At 45.5% G+C, this 22,790-nt stretch overlaps 1 protein-coding gene across 2 annotated transcripts in view; it reads left to right on the top strand.

Moving 5' to 3' along the window:
• Positions 1–22,790, top strand: part of LOC144822378 (uncharacterized) — a 1,092,528-nt gene that overhangs the window by 145,191 nt on the left and 924,547 nt on the right. For both annotated transcript variants that reach the window (XM_078679823.1, XM_078679822.1), the window contains exon 3: positions 18,073–18,219. In XM_078679823.1, coding sequence (XP_078535949.1) covers positions 18,073–18,219 — 147 coding nt within the window. The remainder of the gene's footprint in view (positions 1–18,072; positions 18,220–22,790) is intronic.

The raw sequence follows: 22,790 nt of genomic DNA, 5'->3' as shown, positions 1-22,790 counted from the left end.
GGTAAAAACTTCATTTTAATGATGTTACATTGCCCTATGATAGTAAAATTTAGCCGCCCCCATCTGTCCAAAGAGTTTTTAATATTACCAATCAATAAATTCAAATTAACTTCCATCAATTCAGATATAGAAGATCGTATTTGCATACCCAAGTATGTCACCTCTTTAATTACTTGCTCGTCCCTCCAATGAATACTATCAGAGCACAACATTTGCGTTTTAGACATCTTGAGCTTATAACCTGCCATCACCCCAAACTGTGTTGCTAACTGCTCGATTTCACCCCTTGCACCAGCGGGGTCCACGGTAATCACAGCTATGTGGTCTGCGTATGCGAAAACAGAAAATTGTAAATCATGAACCAAAAAAGGTGGAATACGGGCATTATACGATAATCGTTCTATAAAAGGGTTTATATACAGGGCAAATAATAGGAGAGAGCAAGGGCAACATTGACAAGTACCTCAGGTTATAGGGACTACGATAACAAGCCCATAGCAGAAATCTTAGCATTGGGGGCATCATACAAAGCTTGTATTGCTCGTATAAATTTTCCTCCGAAACCACTTCTTTCCATCAATTGCCACAGATATCCCCACTCAATGCGATCAAACGCTTTTTCTGTGTCCAATAAGATCAACGCTAAATCCTTTTTTTCCGTACTAGCAATATCGAACAATGTGACTACTTTATTAATATGTTCAGTAGTTCCACGTTGCGGAATAAAGCCATGTTGGTTCAAGGATACCAGAGAGGAGATAACTGTGGAGAATCGGTTGGCTAGAATTTTGGGGTCCATTTTATTATCGCAATTTAATAAAGAAATTGGACGGTAAGATCCAACCAGCTCCGGAGGTTTGCCCTTTTTGCAGAAAACTGCAATTGTAGCTTCTGACCAAGATTTAGGTGGTTGCCCCGACTGAGCTACCTGAAAAACCTTCAACATCTCGTCTTTAATCAAAGGAAAGAACAACCTGTACACCTCCACGGGTATCCTGTCAGGTCCCGCCGCTTTTCCTAGAGCTAAACTTTTTACAGCCCTTTCTAGTTCTTTCATAGAGATCGGAGAATCAAGTTGCTCTGCCAAAAGAGGATCCAACTGTACCAATTCTTCCCCTACAGGCACACTTGCACCCCCACTTGAAGCTTCCTGGTGGGTATAAAGGGTAGAGTAAAACTGCTGAAAAATAGAAATTATCTGTTGAGGCTCAGAATGTAGCACCCCCTTCTGATCTTTCATTGCTTGAATAGTTCTAGCAGATCCCTTCATTCGAAGTCGCAACACCAATGATCTTCCAATAGTCTCGCCAAACTCATGAATTTGTTGTTTTGAGGTGAGATATTTCCTGGCGTTCTCTTCACTCCAAAAACCCGAAACCTTTGCGCGACATTTAGCCACAGTATTCACTAGCTCAGAAATATCCTGCTTACCTACCACGATCCCTGTAGTTAGAGCGCCTTCTGCCACTCTCAGAGCCTCGTAATATCCAGCCAACTCCAACTTTCGTTTCTTCTGTAAATGTAAGCTAAAACTGAGAACTTCCCCCTGAAAACAGGCCTTAAAAGAATCCCAAATGATAGTGATGGGTGCAGACAGATTATTATTTAAAAAGAAGTCCTTAATCCAATAGCCCATATATTCCTTAAATTCTTTATTTAAGCATAGTTTCCTATCAAATGAGAAAGAGCTACAGGGCTGCCTAGCCCTAGGTACCATTAATTCTAAAACTACAGGGGCATGAGCAGAGGAGATCCTCGGATATACATGAATAGCTGCACCAGTTAACGAAAAAGTAGATGCAAAAAAGTAATCTAACCTTACTAATTTTTTATGTGGATGTGAATAAAAGGTAAACCCCAAATCTTGTCCTTTTATTTTACCCCACACATCCACTAAGCCGTGATCCCGGGTTAGGTCATAAAGTGCTTTAAAAACTTTAGGTTTCCGTCTAATGTATTTTTGGGGACCTTCCGATAAGGCCTGATTGGTCAGGTTGATGTTAATATCCCCACATATTACCTAGGGGGATGGCCATGTAGCTAGTTCTGTGTTTAAGTAAACCAAAATCCCAGGGTCATCCAAATTGGACCCGTAAATAGTACAAAGCGTAAAACAATAACCCTCAACCCCACACTCAACAATAGCCCACCGGCCAAATTTATCAGCCAAGCTCCGCCCAATATTCACAGAGTTACTTCTAGCTAAGATGGCTACCCCCCCGAGTCGTACCCAGCTGACCCAACGCCGATAACAATGAGAATCCCAAATCTTTCAATAGCCCTCGATTAGGCCAGGGTATATGCGTCTCCTGTATACAAAGTAAATCAGGCCGAATATGTTGAATTTCCGCTGCCACTTTTTGTCACTTTGCCCAGTAATTAAGACCTGACACATTTAGTGTACACATTTTGATTCCATCATGTGACATTATTAAGGTCATATGTTAAACTTCCCCCCACAAGCAATACTAAACTTAAGAAAAAAAAAAAGACCTGCTATCTGACAACTGCCTATTGAGATTACTTGGATTTAAATCTTACAAACTAAACACTTTCTTGCCGCTGTGAGATTTTTTCCCCTTTTTACGCCCCACCTACGTGCTACCCACCCCCCTTGCCCCATGCCCCTCCACCCCTTAACCACCTCCCTCCCCCCACCCTCAACCCCCCCTTAACGAGGCTTTAGGACTCATAGTCCTGTGGATGCGAGCTCACCCTCATCCCCCTGCCTTTGCCTGTGGGTCTCAAACTCCAACCCCAAAATCAAATAAGCACCGAGGAAAGGAGAAAGGATTAAGAAGAGGACTCAAGAAGAGAAAAAATATAAAAGAGAATAAAAGAAACAAAGAAACCCAAAACCAGAAGATTTCAAAAACACAATGCAGGGTTGGCTAAATAACGGACTAAATAGAGCCGAGGAATTCTTTAACGGACCCAATATTAGTAAAAAAAACGTGTGCGTTCTTTATGTATCACTTTCAGCTTAGCGGGAAACATTAAATAAGCCTGGGCCCCCTTAGATTGGAATTCCGAAATCATCTGCCGATACTGCCAACGTAACTCTACTGACTGTTGGCATAAATCAGGGCGCACAAAAAAATCAAAGTCGGCCCCACTTCTTTTCTTAACCGGTCGTGCCTTCAAAAATACCTCCTCACGGGCAAGAAAGCTGTTGAAAGACACCAAAATGGCCCTAGGTTTTTGTTCTTGCTGTCCAGGTCTCGAGGGTCTAATATTAAATGGGAATCGGTGCACCCGCTCCACTTCCCTGTCCCAATCCCACTTCGTTACCTCAGGTAAGGCTTCAAACAAATCAATAATAAACCCTCGGGGATCTGAACCCTCTTTCCCTTCCGGTATCTGAAGGATCCTCAAGTTATTTCTACGAGACCGATTTTCGATGTCCACTAATTTCCAATTAATGTCTTCCTTAGTCGCCATATGCATATCAATAACAGTCTTATGTTGTGCTAATTCATTCTCTAAGGTGGGAATACGAGCCTCCACTTCATTAAATCTCGATAAGAATTCAGCATGCAATTTTACCAGGTGTCGAACCGAGTTCTGTAGTTTCCGACAAGAGTTCTGAGCCCTTTGACTCTCTTCTCGAGTCTCTTCTCGGTGTTGCATAATCGATTGAGAAATTAAAGCCAAAGAAATTTCTTCCACCTCTGTCCCTGATTCCAATTGGCCCCCCTGCATCAAAGAGTTTCCAGAAGCCCCCTTCTTCCCATTCAAATCAATTTTCCTGTTTGAATACTACTCTCTCCCTGATCTTCCAAATCCAAACTACTGTGCATACTGCAATCTCCCATACTCATGTGAGCCGAATATTGGAAAGCAAGATCCTTGCAGGATGACATTGACTGTTCAGACAGGGAGTAAAAATCAGCTGAATCAGTTTCTGGGGCCAATATCTGCTGTTCCGGGCCACCTCGATTGCCCCCCCCCCCGAGCTAGGGTCAAAATTCGGCATCTCACTACTTATATTCACTTCAGGGGCAACAATTAACACCTTATCACCTATGGCACTAGCATCACTTATCATTTCCTCTGCTGTTACAGTTGTCTCTAAATTAACCAAGGGAGTAAGAACCTCCTCAGCTTCACCACCATGTGTGAGCAGAGGCAAGATGGCATCCGCAAGGGACGTGTGAGCAAGCCGCTCCTGCTGGGTATATTGGAGTGACGGCGCAAAGGAGCAAAGGAGAAGGAGAAGGAGACAGGCTTCGGCTATCGGTGTAAACCTACCGGTATCCGTGCTATAGGTCGGCACATGGGTGGAAGCTGGGAGCCTGTGTTTTCTTTTGGGCTGAAGCTGGGAGCCTGTGTTTTCTTTTGGTGCGGTTTGACGCCAAATTAGTGTTCCCGCTGGACGCTTGTTGGAGGTTAGAGCTCGATGCTGCGGCTGTCCCCGGTTTCGAGATTGTGGCGGCTACGGAGGAGTCAAGCTTGGTGGGCGTTACTGGAGGACCGGCTCACCTGTTCAGTGTTCCCGGACGCTGCTGTGAGCTCTATGCAACAAAAACTGCGGAAAAGAGATGCCACTGAAAGGAAATCGAGGAAAGAATCGAGGGGCGGAAGGAGAGTCCAAGGAAGCGGCAGACGCCGCGGATGGTACAGCGGGAACCGGTCAGGTGAGAGGAGCATTACAATCTGACACCCGCAAAGGAGAGACAGTCTGTTTAGTGGATTCTGGGTCAGTTGCGACCGCAACCAGAGCTAAAGTGGCACAATCTATGGGGAAAAAAATTCCGGAGTTATTTCTGGCTGCCAAAGACAAAGAGAATGAGAGACTGCGACGGGGGAGTAAAGGCAGGGAATCAGTGACGGTTCCGGAGTTTTCTCTGATGGGACAATTTTTAATTCAACTTTGTTTTTATATTAAAATTTCTTTTACATGACTTTGCTTTTTTATGCTTTTACTGAATTGATTTTAAAATGTTATGTGGCTTTCATGATGCTTACTATGTTAAAGAAACGGTGATTGTTTTAGGTTTGAGTGTTTTTTACATTTTCCAGCCCATATGTTTTAACATTATTTGCATTTCATAGTGATTGCTTTGTTCGCCTTCAGTGCAAGGAGTGGGTGTCGTGTGGCCCGAATTGAAACAATGCCCTCTTTATGCTCGCGGTTCTTAAGTTGCCTTCTTTCCACAACACGGTAACTATTGACATACATTTCTGTATGTGTCAGTGTAGAAATGGATTCTCCGAAACTGTATTTACTTACATTTCGACTTCATAGGCACACTATCATGGCACCTTGAACATTCAATACAATATATAGAGCTCACTGCACGAATGTCACAGCTTAGTATTGCCCAGTAGGTGACTACGCTATCTAATTAACCTATACAAGTTTGGCCTAACACAGAGCTTGACATGCCAACATGGGCACTGTTTATTATATATATAAATTCACTTCCTTTTTAAAATCAGAGGAGCACTCTGCTGACACTTTTAAGTCAGGGTACATCAGAATTCCAGCTCAGCTGATTCCTGTACTCTCCACGAGGAATTTTCCGCTCTACACCCAGAGGGACAGCCTGATGACACTTGCTCACAGGTAATGGAGAGTAAGGTCACGTGGCAGGGATTCGTGGCAGATCACCCACCCTAGGCCAAACTAGGTTAGGGAGCATTAGGTAGAATCACACTACATTACACTACATATATGCCAGTATATATTCATTGTTTTAGCACGTTGATGGAGCAATTCATGCTCTGCACCGTTCATGTATTGCTAATAATGGTGATATGTTTCGTTCTATTACTATTGAGTATTTTACTCAAGACTCTCACTGCTTCAATAATATTGAAACCACAGGTTGCGTATTTCTTGCGTATTTGCTTTGACTAGCTCATAGCCCTGATCACTGAAAATTGGCAGGGGAGGGAGGCCTGCCCTGCCCGAGGGCATGGGGCGGAGAGCTGCAGCATCTATTGCTCAGTGTGCCAGAGATGCTGTGTGGCCTGACAGTTGTTGGGACACTACAGGGGAAACCCCTTATCCAGGAGACAAAAGGGCCGCCTGTCATTGGGGTGGCCTGGGTGAACCCCATTGTGCAGATCATGAGCCTGGATGACTGCTCTCAAAACCCCTAGAGGATCACTGACCTGCTTGCTGGCACAGGACCTGCAGAAACAGGACAGCTGTGGAGGAGGCTTGGGCTTGGCACGTTGTTGCATGTATCTTCGGGGCGTACCAGCACATCTAGGAGGCGTAGAGCATCCTTAGGGCCCGGGCCGCAGCACTGGAGTTAAGATCGCGACCAGTGGTGCACCTGTGGAAGAGAGATGGCCCTTCCTTGCAGCTTTGGTGTGTGTCTGACGGCTGCCTCCAGGAAACTGGTGATTAGCATACTACAATGAGCATGGCGGTCATCGGTCCTCTGGTCTAATCCTGGACTCCTCATGTTCACTTAGAAGGTGCGGTCACCACTTCTCTCATTATGGGGAAAGACAAACATCCACTTCTCAGGGCGAAATAGATAAATACTCCAAACCAACTCTGGCCTGAGACGGACCAGTACCTTCAGAAGTGAGCTCAGCCATGGGACACACTTTGTCCATCACATCCTTCGTTAAAAAAAAATCTGGACATTACCGATCCTAATAACTACCGTCCCATCGCCAGACTACCGCTACCGGCCAAATTAATAGAAAGAGCCATGAATAGTCAGCTTAGTGCATTTTTAGGGGCCACACAAGCCCTCGATCCTTCGCAACATGGTTTTAGAGCAGGTCACAGTACCGAATCTGCCCTAATCAAATCATCGGAGGAGATCAGAAAGGTGATGGACGTTGGGGGGAGAGCAGCCCTGATCCTGTTGGATTTGTCGGCGGCCTTCGACACGGTCCACCACACGCTTTTGGTGGACCGTTTGGAGGCCTGCGGGATACAAGGGAAAGCTCTTAACATCTTGAAAGCTTTCCTCACCAACAGGATCCAGGTTGTGGCACTGGGGGAGTTAGAGTCTAAACCATTCGTGCTACCCTGTGGGGTTCCCCAGGGATCCTCCCTAAGTCCCACCCTTTTCAATATTTATGTTTCCTCATTGGCCCCAGTTATTCGAACATATGGGTTTGAGCTTACATCTTACGCGGATGATACGCAGATTGTGGTATCTCTGCTTCCAGGTAGAGAGGAAGGATTAGCCAGTAAATTCCAGGAGTGCATGACAGCTGTTAGCAACTGGATGGCCAGGAACTGCTTAAAGCTAAACTCGGCTAAAACCGAAGTTTTACTTTTCGGCTCCAGTGATAACTTTTGGAGTCCGAACTGGTGGCCTGGAGGGACGGGTCTACCCCCTATTCCAGTCACTAAGGTCAAGAACCTAGGGGTTCTCATCGACAATAAGCTTACCTTTAGGCCCCAAGTTAATGCAATGACGTCATCCATCCACTTTACATTGAAAATAATTCGGAAGATCCTCCCTTTTTTACCTGATAGGTGCAAGAAAACAGTGGTGACCGCCCTGGTTTTATCTCGCCTTGATTACTTCAACAGCCTATTTCTTAATGCCCAACAGGGGCTTCTTAATAGCGTTCAACTGGACCACAAGCAAACCTCCCTCCTCCTCATTCACCACTAGGAAAACCCGTAACTGGTCCAAACTCCCCATTGACAACTGGGTACGAGCTCTAGGCACCATGAGACCCTCCCTTTCCCAAGACCCAACTGCTAATAACATAAAATATGAAGAATGGATAACTACCTCTCTGAACCAGGTTCTCCCAGAACACGCACCCAAATCTAAGAGACATAGTAAAACGGCTCCCTGGTATACAGAAGAGCTCAGGAACCACAAACGTCTCTGCAAAAAACAGGAGAGAAAGTGGCGCATCTCATACAATCCTGAAGATAAGATCATGTATAGGGAACTGATCAGGAACTATAAACTGGCCATCAAATCTGCGCAAGCTGCCTTCTACAACCTCAAAATAACCACGGCAAAATCTAAACCCAAAGAAATCTACTACATAGTTAACTCCCTGATCAAACCCCCGCCTCCACTCACAGATAACAATAACTCACCAACCAAATGTAATGATCTGGCGGAATTCTTTTTCCAAAAAATTAATAAAATCTATCTTTCCTTTCCCAATCCCCCCTCTGACTCCCCTGGCCAGTACCCGCACCTGATTTCAAACTCAACTAAGCGTCTAGAGTCTTTTCCCCTGATAACTCTGGATATCGCAAAAACACTGGCACAAAAAATAAAATCCGGCTCCCCGCGCGACCCCGCCCCCCCAGGTTCACTAAGCCTTGCCAGCACTGCCATTCTCCCCACGCTCCTGGAGCTCATGAACTCCTCCATAATCAGTGGGATAGTCCCCCCAACATGGAAGAATGCTATGGTGCGGGCCCTGCTGAAAAAGCCTTCTCTAGACCCGGCTAACTCTAGTAATTATCGTCCGATCTCGTTACTCCCCTGGGCATCGAAAATTCTGGAGAAACATGTCAATACCACTCTGACAATGTTCTTTGAGGAAAACCATCTCCTCGACTCCTCCCAAACAGGCTTTCGTACCAAACATGGGACTGAGACGGCCTTGCTGGCTGTGACTGAGGAGGCAAGACGGCTCCTGGATCGAGGAGGATCAGTGGCAGTGATCCTCCTCGATCTAAGTGCCGCATTTGACACTGTGCATCACAAAATCTTGCTAACTCGTCTTGCCAACTTAGGAGTGACCGGAGATGCCCTGACATGGTTCAACTCCTTTCTGTCCAACAGAACCTTTCAGGTCTTCGATGGTACATCTTGCTCATCCATTCATCCCTTGGGATGTGGAGTTCCCCAGGGCTCATCCTTAAGCCCTACGCTCTTCAACGCTTACATGAGGCCACTGGCTGAGGTTGTCCGTCCGCATGGTGTAAAGATCATCTCCTATGCGGACGACACCCAGCTGGTGGTCTCCCTGGCAGAGAAGAGCGGCCTCCAGGCGCCACCAGATCTAGCGGCTTGTCTGGAGGACGTAAAGAAGTGGATGATGAGCTCCTGCCTAAAGTTGAATGACGATAAAACCGAGCTGATGATCCTGGGCACAGCCTCCCCCGTCTCCATAGAGCCGAGCTGGCCATCAAGCATGGGAGTGGCTCCACCCCCCAGAGACAGCATTAAAAGCTTAGGGGTCTGGCTCGACAAGTCTCTGAGCTTTAACACACAGGCCACTAAGATCTCAGCCACCTGTTTTGGCCTCCTCAGAGTGATTAAGAAAGTCCTTCCCCTCCTCTGCTTCGAGGCCAAACAGATAATTATACAGGGCCTTATTCAATCCCGTTTGGATTTTAATAACGCCCTATACCTGGGAGCCCCGGACTACACCTTACAGAAGCTCCAACGCACCCAAAACTGTGCTGCCAGAGCACTACTGGGCATCCCCCGGAGGATCTCAGTGAGGACCAGCCTGAGGACCCTGCACTGGTTACCTATTAGGGACAGAGTAAGATTCAAATCGCTCTGCATTGCCCACCAGACTTTCTGGGAAACGGGCCCAGACATTAATCGACCCCTGATTACTCCCTATAGGCCGAATAAATCCCTCCGCTCTTCTACAGCATTCCTGGTTGAGATCCCCAGAACTCGCAGAGCCAGAGCAGGAGGACGTTCCTTCTCGTATAACGTTTCCAAACTCTGGAACTCACTCCCTCTGCAGCTAAGGAACAACCCCAACCTGACCACCTTTTGTAAACAGCTAAAAACCTTGCTGTTTAATGCCTAGAAATATACCTCAAGAGGGCCCCATCTGTTTTCAGCGCCTGGACGCCTCAGGGCAACTGTAGCGCTCTATAAGTCACATTTTCATTTCATTTCATTTCATTTCATTTCATTCTTAACAAATTACAGGCCTTGCAAAACGCAGCAGCTCATCTCCTCACAGGCCTACCAAAGTGTGCATCCGTGTCCCAGGAATTGGTGAAGCTGCATTGGCTCCCAGTGCGGAAACGGATCTCTTTTAAAACCCTGTGCATAGTTTTCAAGGCCCTTCATGTTCTTGGCCCATCGTTTCTAAAACAGCATTTTCAATGGTACTTGCCGGGTAGACATCTTAGGTCAGCTAATCTGGGGCTGATCGTGACCCCTCGGATAAGGAGAGCGTGCTGGGGAGGCAGGAGCTTCGTCTTGGGGGCAGCTAGGGCTTGGAATGCTCTCCCCTTGGCTCTTAGACAGATTACAGATTTAATGACCTTCCACAAAAGTCTGAAAACATGGCTTTTCGTACATTAAGCTTCAGGCCTAGGCGAGGGGAGCTTTCATTCTAGCGCCAGGACACCGTTTGGTAACAGTGCGCTCTACAAATGTTATAAATAAATAAATAAATGCTTCCCAATCAACACTCAAGTACCTCGCACAGAAGGAAAATTGGTGAGCTCAGCCTCGACATATTGCTGCTCCGCCATGATTTGCGGAAAACTGGAGAAAGGATCACAGAGATGCAAGACAGGCTTTCAGAGGCTGAAGGCTTGCTGCGCAATTGTCAATCCCAAATTGCAACTCTATAAAAGACTATCCATCAACTTGAGGCATGCACGTAAACCAGATGTCAGGGACTGTCCGGGACTATGTGGGGAACACAGTCAGGGACTTGGACAAGGACTGGGAACTGGGTAGAAGACGTACACAGAAAGGAGGAGTACAGTGCTGCCCAGGATCATACAGGGAGTCAGAGGAGAAAAAGGGATCCAAAGGGGAAGCCTGTACAAGTGAACAAGATGGGTAAGACTCAGAAAGGAAGGGCACTCACAAGGCAATTTAGCATTCAGACTAACTACGCCCATGATGGACGTGCAAGACATATATAATACAACATTAACAATAAAGGGGTGTGTGGGGTAAAGCACTCAGGAGCTCCACATGGTAAGACTGAAGCTCAGTAAGTTTCTTACCCGCAATTGCTGTTACAGATACTGACTGCAAATACCCACATGTAGGATATGCATGCAAAGGCAGGGTCTGTGGAGCTTATACCTATAGTGATGTTATAAATGTAACTCAAAGACAAAACTCACAGTGAACAAGAAACACCACCTAGGTAGTCAGCTGAGCCCACGGATGCTGGCGATCAAACAGGAACGCGCAAGGCAGTAACAGCAAAGGGGTAGAACTAAACACAAGCACAATAGACAAGGAGCTAGCAAGGAGGAGTGCTTTATAGGAAAGGAAGGAAATGACAGGGCACACTTGTCAGAAAGCAGGTAACAAACATACAAGGTAACGGAAGTAAAACAGCAGAATAGAAAGGCAGCAAACTAGAACTGGAATCAAGGAAATGGGAAGCAAGGCAGGGACTGGAAACGGATATACAGAAGGGGAGGCTACAAGGGTATACTAGAATAGTGCAGGTTAAGGAATCAAGAAAACAAAGAAGCATAGAAGGCAGTATTGGGGCAGGAACAAGAAGGGAGGTAAGGCTCAGGAGTCAAGGCAGCACTGCAGGCAGTGCTGGTCAGGAACAGGGAATTACTAAAGCTTCAAGGAGTCAAGGTAGCACTTCAGGCAGTGCTAGTTCAGGAACAGGGAAATTACTAGAGCTCAGGTGTCAAGGTAGCACTGCAGGCAGTACTGGTTCAAGGAAACAGGACATAGCTACAGCTCAGGAAACAAGGAGTCAAGAGAGTACTGCAAGCAGTGCAAATCAGGAGCAAGAAATAGCTAAGCCCAGGAACAAGAACAAAGAATAACTATAGCTCTGGAACTCAGGAAACAAGGTAGCACTGCAGGCAGTGCTAATTCATGTACAAGGAATAGCTATAGCTCAGGAACTCAGGAAACAAGGTAGCACTGTAGGCAGTGCTAATTGAGGCACAAGGATTAGCTATAGCTCAGGAATGAAGGAACAAGGATTAACTATAGCCTAGGAATCAGGAAACAAGGTAGCACTGCAAGCAGTGCTAATTCAGGAGAAGGGAAACTGCTGTAGTTCAGGAACAAGGAATACTAAGGCTAAGGGGTCAGGGTAGCACTGCAGGCAGTGCTAATTCAGGAACAGTGAAAACAGCAGCAGGTCAGGAACAAGGCATAATTAAAGCTCAGGAAACACTGGAAACAAGAATAGCAAAAGCTCAGGGAACACTGGAACCAAGGATTGGTCTCACCGGTAAACAGCTACAATGACCAACCTTGGTCTGAAGGGAGCTGGGGCTTAAAAGAGCTCACAGTAATCATATGCATCAGGTGTGAGCAGGCTAGCAGCAGCCAGCCACAGGTGAGCTGAATTCCTCCACCCATCCTTGGCCTGCAGGGGTGGAGACAAAGCAGTGAACAGGGAATTCTGGATAATGGAGTTTCAGGCATGAATAGGCTGGCTTCATGTATAAGCAGGCTGGCTTTCACAAAACCCGACATGGATTGGGAATGGATGTCAATTCCCAATAAGTGTCCAAATGCCTGGAAGTCAGGATATGCATACAGGTGAGTGTCTGGAGGCATATTAGAACACTGGAACGCCCCACAATTCGGCCCCCTGGTGGTGGGCACGAGAGCACAGGGAGCGAATCGTGACACCAGAGAGGGACTGTCAAGGCGAAACAATCTCCATACTGTGGGGATCCTAGAAGGCTCAGAGGGCTCCACCCCAACTCAGTTAATTATAAACTGGTTGAAATCCTGGGTGCTGGCGGAGAAAGTCTTGGTATGCTTTATAGTGGAACGAACCCAAGATCCCAGATCCTGGATCCTTAAGCCACCCCTAGGAGTTCCCCCCTCCTCATTGCCGGCATTTTCAATTTCACTGACAGGGAGGTGGTGCTGAGAGCCCCTCATCATCTTGACACCTTGCCATACTGTTCTTCTCAAATCATGGTATTTCCTTTTAGTACACTAACGATCCACCAGCAGCGTCTCTATTTATTGGCAGTCAAACAAAAGATGAACGCAATGCAAATCAAATGTATGCTGCTTTTCCTAGCTCAATTAAAGTTTTTTCTGGAGGCAAAACGCTCTTTTTCAATCACCCTGAGAGTGCATGGACTGGGTCAAAGAAAGACTGGGCTTGTGTGGACGGAGGCCCCCGTGGTCATGGGATGGCCCTGCTCGAGGCAAGGGCTTTGGGGTTTGCAGCACAGGAGTCAGAGAAAGAGGCACAGGATCCCATCAACAGAAGTAGCGGAAACAGTTGCAAAGGCAGCCTGCCGATGACAGAGGGCGACAAACCAACAACCATGTAACTACCTATTCCATGAACACTGGGCCAATTTGGGCCCACCCCATCGCTACCAGTTATGTTATGTTATGTTAAGTGCTCTTATTACGCACAACAGCTACTCCGAAGAGTGTCCCGGCGCGGATCCAAGAGGAGTCCCTGAGCTACACCACCAAACTTTACAGGAACAGGTGAGTTTTTAAAAGTTTCTTGAAGGCTAACGGGTCTTGAGTATTGAGCAGCAGAAACGGAAGGGCATTCCAAACCTGGGCAGCCTTAACAGCCAGAGAGCAGCTGCCCAGCTTGTGGTGGATGAAACGGGGCACCCTGGCTAGAAGGAGGGCTGAAGAACGCAGTTGTCTCAATGGGACATAAAAGGAGAACTACTTTTGTAAATAGGCGGGCTCACGACCGTAGAGGGCTCGGTGAGCAATGACCAGGGATTTAAATTGGACTTGATCAGCCATGGGAAGCCAGTGGAGTACGTGGAGATGTTCATGCACGCTGCTCCTCTTAGCAATTCCCAGGAGCAGCCTAGTGGCCGCATTCTTAATGACCTGGAGTCTATTCAAAGAGTATCCAGGGATGCCTTTGTACAACACATTAACGTAGTCCAATAAAGAAAGGATCAAGGCACAGATACCCGTCTCTTTGGCAGGTCTGGGAAGGAGAGGTAAAAATCTCTTAGGGGTTTTGAGAAGGCCCAAACAGCTGCCTGAGAGCTTTTTCACCTGAGCAGAAAAGGAGAGGTTATCCTCAAACCACACTCCTATGTTTTTTGCGGATTTCCCATTGGAGGTTGGTAGTGGGAACTTCTCTTACAGTAACACTTCATCTGATCCAACCCAGGTCTACACCTGAATAGCCACTATGGCCTTGGCTTCTCACTAGTCTATCTGGAACCCATAGAGAGGTACAACAATGCAGAGTAACTGCTTTCAAGCTTTTCTGCTGGTATGTGGTGCCATGAAAGTGCGTAGTGAAAGAATTTACTAACAAAAGCTTTTGTACCATATTTATTGCCTTTTGGCCGGTTGCAACAAATCAAAGTGATAGTTAAAATACATGTCCTGCTCTGGGCAAATCCTGGTAAGGGTATGATGAGAGACTTGAGGACCTTGCCATCAGATAAGACTTGGGAACCTCCTACAGATAGGATCTCTCCTGATGCCGGTCGACATCCTCATTTTCCTAGACTACCCCCCATGGTCCGGCCCCTGGACTTGGCAAATCTTGTGGTATTCAGGTAAACAAAGCAAAGTCATCTGTGTTCCAGATGGTGCCAGCTCCCAGAGTGCCCTGGGCAAATGGTCTGCGCATTGTCTCTGATATATATTGGCAAAAGCAATACCCGTAACCTACTGGGGGCCTCCACTGCCGCCACCCCTCAAAACTGTCAATGATATTACACAATGATCACCCTGCAATATAGTGCTCACCATAGGTGCGCATGTGGAGCTTGCATGTCCTGCAGCACTTGCTTTCCACCTCTAGCTACTGCTGAAAGTCCATCCTAGGTCCACAGAGAGTGTGAGCCATGCACCTCCTCTTTTGATTTGCCTCTCCTTCTTTATCTGATGGCAAAGACCACCTAAATTATAGTGAGTGCCTTCCCCCATTATTTGTCGAAGCTCTTCCATGAAGCATGCAGCATCTGACACCCCAATCCTTGTTGTGTAGAAACAGGAAAGGAGACACGAGGGAACTAAGGGGGTCAGCTCACAGTTGAGACTTCGGTACCAAGCCCTGCCAGGATCAATGGCTTATGGCTTTGTCCATGGCACAGCGAACTCACACCAGAGTCTTTGAAAAGTGGTAGAGAGCGAGAGTGCTTTAGACCCTAATACCATCTGTATATTGTGGAAGAAGGATGGTTGTTCAGTTATTTGCCCCTAGTTCATTGACTCATGTCTACTTCACTGAACCTCTGCAAAAGCTGGTATCAAATGTATTTTCTTCTCAAAATCAGGGTGAAAAATCCACTTGAATGAGCAATGTTGGGTGAAGAAGGACATCCATCAGAAGCAGTGTAGCAATCTGTCAAACTACTATGACTGTTTTCATTGCTACTGCACCTTAGCCCTAGTTTCAGAGGACTGGTGAGAGATACTTTTTTTGTCAATGTTTGGAAGCATTTTTGTTGATCTGCTGAGCACATCTCCCTATTAACATATTATTTCCATCAAAATATCTACTTTCTTAAAAGCATTCTGAGACACCTGCCTTATATGACTAAATAAGCATGACTAACGTACCATCCATTTAAGAACTGCAAGAGCGACATTCCAGAGGTTGGGCATTAGGATGGAAAAGTGGTAATATGCCAAACAATTTTTTTTTAACACAAAACTTATTGCATTTTATTGATTCATACCTATTACTTACATGCCACAACAGGATGTACAATAGCTAAGTCAATATGTGGAATCATAAGGGAGTGATTCTTAGAGTTATGAAAAGTTTTGGGGGCATTTGACTCAGTATCGTCGAAAAAATTAGGCAGCTGTACCCAATGAGCCATTATTCCTAAGACATAATGCACTGGATAGTTCAGAGAGGATTCACATTTAAAACCCTGACTATGATCCAAAGATCCTTCTGAAAAAAGTGGGTTTTGATAGTAAAATAGATGGTATATTCCAGCTCTGACCTTGTGATTTTATTAAACTATGCCATGGGCATCCCTCGTGCAAACAAACCAAACTCCACAAACAGAGCATCCGACTTGCTCCCTTCACCTCTACCCCCAAAGACATCATGTGCAGCGTACCACAAGGATGATCCCTCAGCCTCACCCTGTTCGACATCTACATGACCCTCCTCGCAGATGTCAACAGATCCCATGGATTTAACATAATCTCCTACGCAGATGACACTCAACTAATCCTCTCGCTCACCGAGGAGCCCTTCAACACCAAAACCAACTTCTTCAATGCCATGACCAACAGAGCCAAATGGATGGGAGTACTGATCTTTGGGAAGAACACCTCTGCATGGGACCACAGCTGGTGGCCTGCAAAATTTGGACCCACACCCTCACTGACCGATCATACACGCAACCTCGGCATTATCCTCAGCAGTCAACTGACCATGAAACGACAAGCCAACGCAGTTGCCTCCTCCTGTTTTCACACACTTTACATGCTCTGCAGAATCTTCAGATAGATCCCAATGAACACCAGAAAGACCGTCACTCAGGCCCTTGTGACCAGCTGCCTCGATTACGGTAATGCCCTCTACCCAGCGCCTCAGAAGGCTCCAGACCATACAGAATGTGGCGGCCAGACTCATCCTGGACCTCCCCAAACAAATCCACATCGCGCCCCACCTGACAGCCCTCTACTGACTCCCCATTCAGAGGAGATGCTAGTTCAAGATCCTCACGCACCCCTACAAAGCCCTCCACGACCTAGGACCGGCCTACCTCAACCATTGACTGAACTTACACCAACCCTCCAGACACGGCGCTCCTCTACGCTCACCCTCGTACACACACCTGCATCCGTCACAGCCACAGTGGTGGCCGCTCCTTCTTCTACACCGCTGTCAAATCCTGGAACGACCTTCCCCTCCAGCTCTATTCAGCCCCCTCGCTGGTGGACTTCAGAAAGAGACTCAAGACATGGGTCTTTGACAGGGACGCAGTGCCCAGATACCACTAGGAGTGATAGTGTTGCACTTTACAAATGCGTTTTGATGTTCGGTTTGATTGAAAGTAAGGTGTTGAGAGCTTCTTGGTACAGGGATCAATGTTATGGAACATTCTTCCTGGACTCCGACCTTCTGTCTAAAAACACCTCAGAACCAGAAGGGCCCTGAGCAGTCGCCTCTTTTAGATGTTCTCCCAGTATAGGTTCTATTACAATGTTTGGTTTTCTCACAATATCTAAGTGCAGCTTGTGCCCTGAAGCATCCTGGTGCTGCATATAGCCTTATATAAAAATTCAAAATCTCATACTATAACTTAGCAGCCCTTGCTTAGTATGGGCTGGAAGCCAATTTAGTACTGTGCAACAGTATGTTGGTGATGGTTGACTCTGACTGGAGAGCCTCGCCCCAACATTCTGCAGGTGTTTGAGCAGAGTTGACCTTGTCTCTAGGGAAGTCTCCCAACTTCCCACCAGTTCAAAGCTTCAGAAAGTCCTGCAGGACCAAAGCAGGTGGCCTTATGTCAACCACTGCCTCTGCTACAGGCTAAGTTGCTTCGACTTCTTCAAAGTTTGGAAGACTACCTAATAGGCTTCTGTGTTCAAGGCCGTGTCAGACAGAGAGCTGAATTTGAGCTCCTACCACTATGAGCCAATCAAGGGAATAAAAATATGAATGGAATAATTATTTAGTTCAGCTAAAATAATGTCTGTGATGTGGAACTAACTTGGGGAAAATGCAACCACTCAGCAACTGAGCCAAGGTCAACCACATGAAGGAAATCTAAAAGCACTTTAGAAATGTCATTTTTTTAATATGTTAAAATATTAGTTAGTCTGCCCGACTAAACACACTTCACACATTTATATACACAGTAGAACTGAAAAAGTCTGTAAGCATTGGAAGATGTAATAGATCGAAGCCACAGAGGGACAAAGTGATTTTGCAGGCTCACATAACTGGTGTAATTTAGTAGCCAGCATTAGAGCTTAGGTCTCCTAATTCCACAGCTGACAAATCAGCCACTTGTCCATCCATCCCCTTTGTAGAGTAAAAAGTGTCAGGCTTGCCACTGAATACTGAGGAGATTATATCAGCTCCAAATAAAGGTGACTTTAGTCTTGGATTTTTTGTATTTCATCCAGTTTCCTGATGTCCATTCCTCAGTGCAGAAAGGGAGCATTGTTTGTGCCCTGTCATTACAAATTAAAGAGAGCTTGACTTATGTCTGAGACTGAGCTGAGGAATGTACACTAAATCTTTGATTCCTTCTAGGTTTTAGACAAGCTTGGAGCAGTTCTTGCTGATGAGATTAAGGAACATCTCCAGGAGCCCAAAAAAAGACAAATGATCTTCCAGCTTCTTGGCCCTCAATTTGTTCAGAAACATTTCAGCGAGTATCCTAACCAACCAAGCTTGCTGGTAAGTATTTCATATATGACTGATAGATCCAGCTTATTTTGTTGAGTTCACAGCATTACCAACTACATCTCATTGTCATTTCTCTGTTGGACTATTCCTGTTCATTCTGTATTCTCTTTGTTGTGTTGTTCGGTGTTTAGCATGTCATGCTCATACATAAGGATCATTATATTTTATATCTGATCTAATGTCTTAGTGCACGAAGCCCAAACTGTATTTTGAAGTACTGAAAATTGTACTACAGAAGTATTACTTACTACAAAATGCAATTCACAGACCTATGGGTGGAAATCTTCACCTTCACCTATTCTTTCTTTCTATGGGGAGATCTCAACACATGTAGGTTTACTACTAAGGGCCTTAATATGATGTCAGGCGGACTTGTGTCTGCCCGACACCGTATCGGTATGGGAACTGGCCGACCATGGGTTGGCAGTTCCGCAGACCTAATTACATGGTGCGGTCACAATCTCCCATTTCGCTACGGGAGCTTGTGCTGCGGCCATAAACCGGACATAGCACAAGCTCTCATAGAGAAATTGGAGTTTGTGCGAATCCCTGCACCATGGCACCTTACGGTGCCTGCCATACGGTGCAGGGATTCACAGGGGGGCAGCATAGGTGCCCCTTTGGCCCCAACTAGGGGCCACATGGTTAAAGGGCGCCTTGCTAGGGGCCCCAATGTCGCTTGTAGACATGCTTTCCATATCGGAAAGCCCGACATGGAAAGCCAGCTCCTTGAGCCTGGCTTGATTCCAACCAGAATGACCGTCTGGTTTCAATTTCGACTGCCTGCGTTGTAATGCAGCAGTAAATACTGAAACCACGATGAGGAACAGAATTACACCAAATTATTACCAATTTGGTAGCAAAGTAGCTCTTGGTCCAGAAAGCACTCTTCTTGTTAAATAGTATAAATCTGTTTAGTAGTTCCTGAAAAATGTAAAGAAATCTCAGATATACAACTGTGGCTGCGGTGGGTCCGCAAACCCTCCCAATCTCCTGCCTGAGATCTGATTGGCTGGCAGCACTTCAAACCAGGAACCGTTGGCAGCCATCTTGTGACTCGGTTGAACAGAGTCACAAGCAAAAATGTTAAAAAAAGAAAAGGGGACAGGGTAGAAACCACTGACCCCTTAGGCCTGAGCAGGGGGTCCCCCGGGTCGAAAAAAGCATTTTTTGAAAAAAAAATTGATTGGATTCGTGGTAGATCCATGAATCCAGCCAAAAATAAATAAACAAGCAAAGCCCTGTTTTAGGCACCTGGCTGGGCCAGGTCCCGGGGCAATAAAAAATAAAAAAAGCAGGAGCCCGCGCCTCTCCGGGGCTGTTTTTGATTATTATGCATGGGGGCCCCCCATACAGCCCCGGGGACCGCCACCTTTCCGGGTCTAAGTGTATGAAATGTGGGGGGGCCACGAGGACCCACGCAGCCCTGGGGCGCAAGTAATAGTTAACTCAGCTAACTATAATGGCTGAATTTCTCTGGTCTTGTACGAGTAAAATCTGACCCTAACTATAACGCTCCTGTACCCTTTGGTTTTTTGTGTGAATTTCTAAGTTTTTTTAAATTCTATTTGCTAGTAATAATGTCCTTGTAACCTTTGTTTTTTTCAGTTTTTATATATATATATATATATCTATATATATATATATAGATATATATATATATATATATATATATATAAAATGGGGAAGTGGGTCGGCGGTTGCGCACACCGCTTCCGTTAAAGCCCCTGAAGAGAAGCATATGGAGCTTCGAAACGCGCCGGGCAGATCCCGTACGGAGCGGCGTCTACGAGTGGATCCCCGTCCTCACCTATACATAAACCAAGCTGCTGTTCGCGTGCTACTCAAAGGTGGACACCTTCGAGCATTGATTTATACGCGGCCGTCCAGCCGCGGAGTATGCACCACCCCGGTACCCTGGGGGTCACGAAAGTGAAGCAGTAGTTGTACTTGGAATCGAGGACGGGCCCACTTGTGGAGTCCATACAGGACTTGATTGTGTGCTTCCCGGACCACACTTCTCAGAATACACAGTCTCATTTGAGCCTCCCATCGGTGTGTGTGTTATATATAAAATGGGGAAGTGGGTCGGCGGTTGCGCACACCGCTTCCGCTAAAGCCCCTGAAGAGAAGCATATGGAGCTTCGAAACGCGTCGGGCAGATCCCGTACGGAGCGGCGTCTACGAGTGGATCCCCGTCCTCACCTATACATAAACCAAGCTGCTGTTCGCGTGCTACTCAAAGGTGGACACCTTCGAGCATTGATATATATATATATATATATATATATATATATATATATATATATATATATATATATATATATATATATTCTTTTTTTAATTCTTTTTTTTTTAATACACAGCTATTTCAATCAGACCCCCTTGACTAAAAACAGATTGGGTGTTGCAGGTTTCTTTCCTTGTAAAAACTGCAAGGCCTGCAAAAACAGTAACAAAACCGCCACCTTTAATGGCAGACCAGGGGATCCTAGGTCTGTCAGAAAAATAAAGCAGTTTTTGAACTTCAATTCTGATTTCACAGTGTACTGCCTAATATGCCCTGGTCATAAAAGATACATTGGTAGCACCATCCACCAAACCAAAAAGCGCCTCCTGGAACATATGTGCGCCATTACAAACAAAGATGCTACCCACCCTGTTGCTCGCCATTTTGAGAAATACCATCAGAGCAACAGGCATCTCTTTAAATTCTGCTGCTTAAATCAGGTAGAAAAACATGAGAGAGGTGAGGATAGGGTGTGCAGACTGCGGGCTTTGGAGTCAAGATATATAATTGACCTTCAAACCAAAGCACCACTAGGGCTAAATAATGACAAAAGATACTGGGCCCACGTTTTGGAATAAACAGTATAGATACAGTAAAGGTACTCATAAGAAAGTTGACACCGGTGGTTCAAAGTAAGTCGTTTATGTAGATGGTATTCTTTTTAGAAGTGAAAAACAACGCCAGCCGGCACGTGTTTCGTCATCCGGACAATGCCTGTGACTCTTCAGGGCTGTAAATCATAAAAGTGAAGAAAAGAGAAACGGAAAATATATATGCATATAAGTACACAGTCATAATATTTTACATGTGCGTGTCGTGTCACGATAGACACTAAAGGTGAAAAGACATCTTACACCCTAATAGATAGTGGAAACCCTAGTAATTTTTTTAATAAGAAAAACAAATTAGTGGTGATGGTGTGTGGTGCTTGCAACTGCAAAACACCACTTGAAATGCATCAAGTGAAAAGGTGGGAAGAAAAACAAGTCGAAAACAAGTATATGAGCCTGGATGCGGTGAATCATTTGTCATAGAGAAAAGCAAATGCTACAATATCTATGAGTACATGCAACTATTGATACTGAAATGTAGATAATTCTAAAGAGTAAGTATCAGAGAATGAGAGTACAACTGTTTTACCCATGGTTAGCAGAAAAACATCTGAGCTAATTTAGACATAGGCTAATGGCAATCGGATCGTAACAAGCCTAGTCACACCTCTCTAGACAATGGTACTGTCAAAATTGTCTTATTGTTATCCAGATTCAAAAGGCAAGTATTACTAGTAAGATCCAACATGTTGCTATGCAGGCCAAACAAGTGTTGGTTATGATCGTTACAAAAGATTGAAAACCGGTAGCGCGAACAGCTCTTGTGCGTGATCTACTTAGTCAAAACGGTAACGTGTATGTACTAATTAATGAAAACAGCAGACGAGGCGGTATATATTTATCATGCATCAAGTGATAACAACAATCTACGTGGTTTAAGACTGACTAACTAAAACATGATCCTGTCAGGCGCAGAGAAAGATGTGCGTGAAACGAGTGTTTAAGGAAGTCGGTTAAAACATGCATGCCAAGGTGGTGAGAAATGGCCGATTTCCAAGTCACTAAAGTCACCTTTAGTGTCTATCGTGACACGACACGCACGTGTAAAAAATTATGACGGTGTACTTATATGTATATATATTTTCCGTTTCTCTTTTCTTCACTTGTATGATTTACAGCCCTGAAGGATCACAGGCATTGTCCTGATGACGAAACTCGTGTCGGCTGGCGTTGTTTTTCACTTCTAAAAAGAATACCATCTACATAAACGACTTACTTTGAACCACCAGTGTCAACTTTCTTGAGTACCTTTACTGTATCTATACTGTTTATTCCAAAACGTGTGGGCAGGATCTTTTGTAATTGTTGCAGTGTTAAGGGCTTTTGCTTTTAACTCACACAGAGGTTCAGGGTCTTCCTCTGCACTGGCAGCACCGTCAACAAATTTGTTCGACTCTACCACTACTCAGTCACTGGTCATCTGCTTGAGCGCCATTGTCCTGCTCCCTCTCAAACCCTTTGCAGGCGTGGACCCATTTGGAATAATAAATCTTGGATATAGTAGGAGAGCTTACCCCGGTTAAGAGATAAGGCAAAATATTTGAGAGTAGAAATAGGTGTAGATATCTATTGCCCGAAATCATGAAATATCCTAAAGTAAGAAAACCCTCTCTTTATAAAAAAGGCTTGACAGTGTGACTGCCCATTCAGGGCGCAATTAT

Source organism: Lissotriton helveticus, chromosome 3_1, assembly GCF_964261635.1.
Source record: "Lissotriton helveticus chromosome 3_1, aLisHel1.1, whole genome shotgun sequence".
Classification (NCBI taxonomy): Eukaryota; Metazoa; Chordata; class Amphibia; order Caudata; family Salamandridae; genus Lissotriton; species Lissotriton helveticus.
Note: the sequence above shows the minus strand (reverse complement) of the source record. Positions and strands in the feature narration are given on the sequence as shown.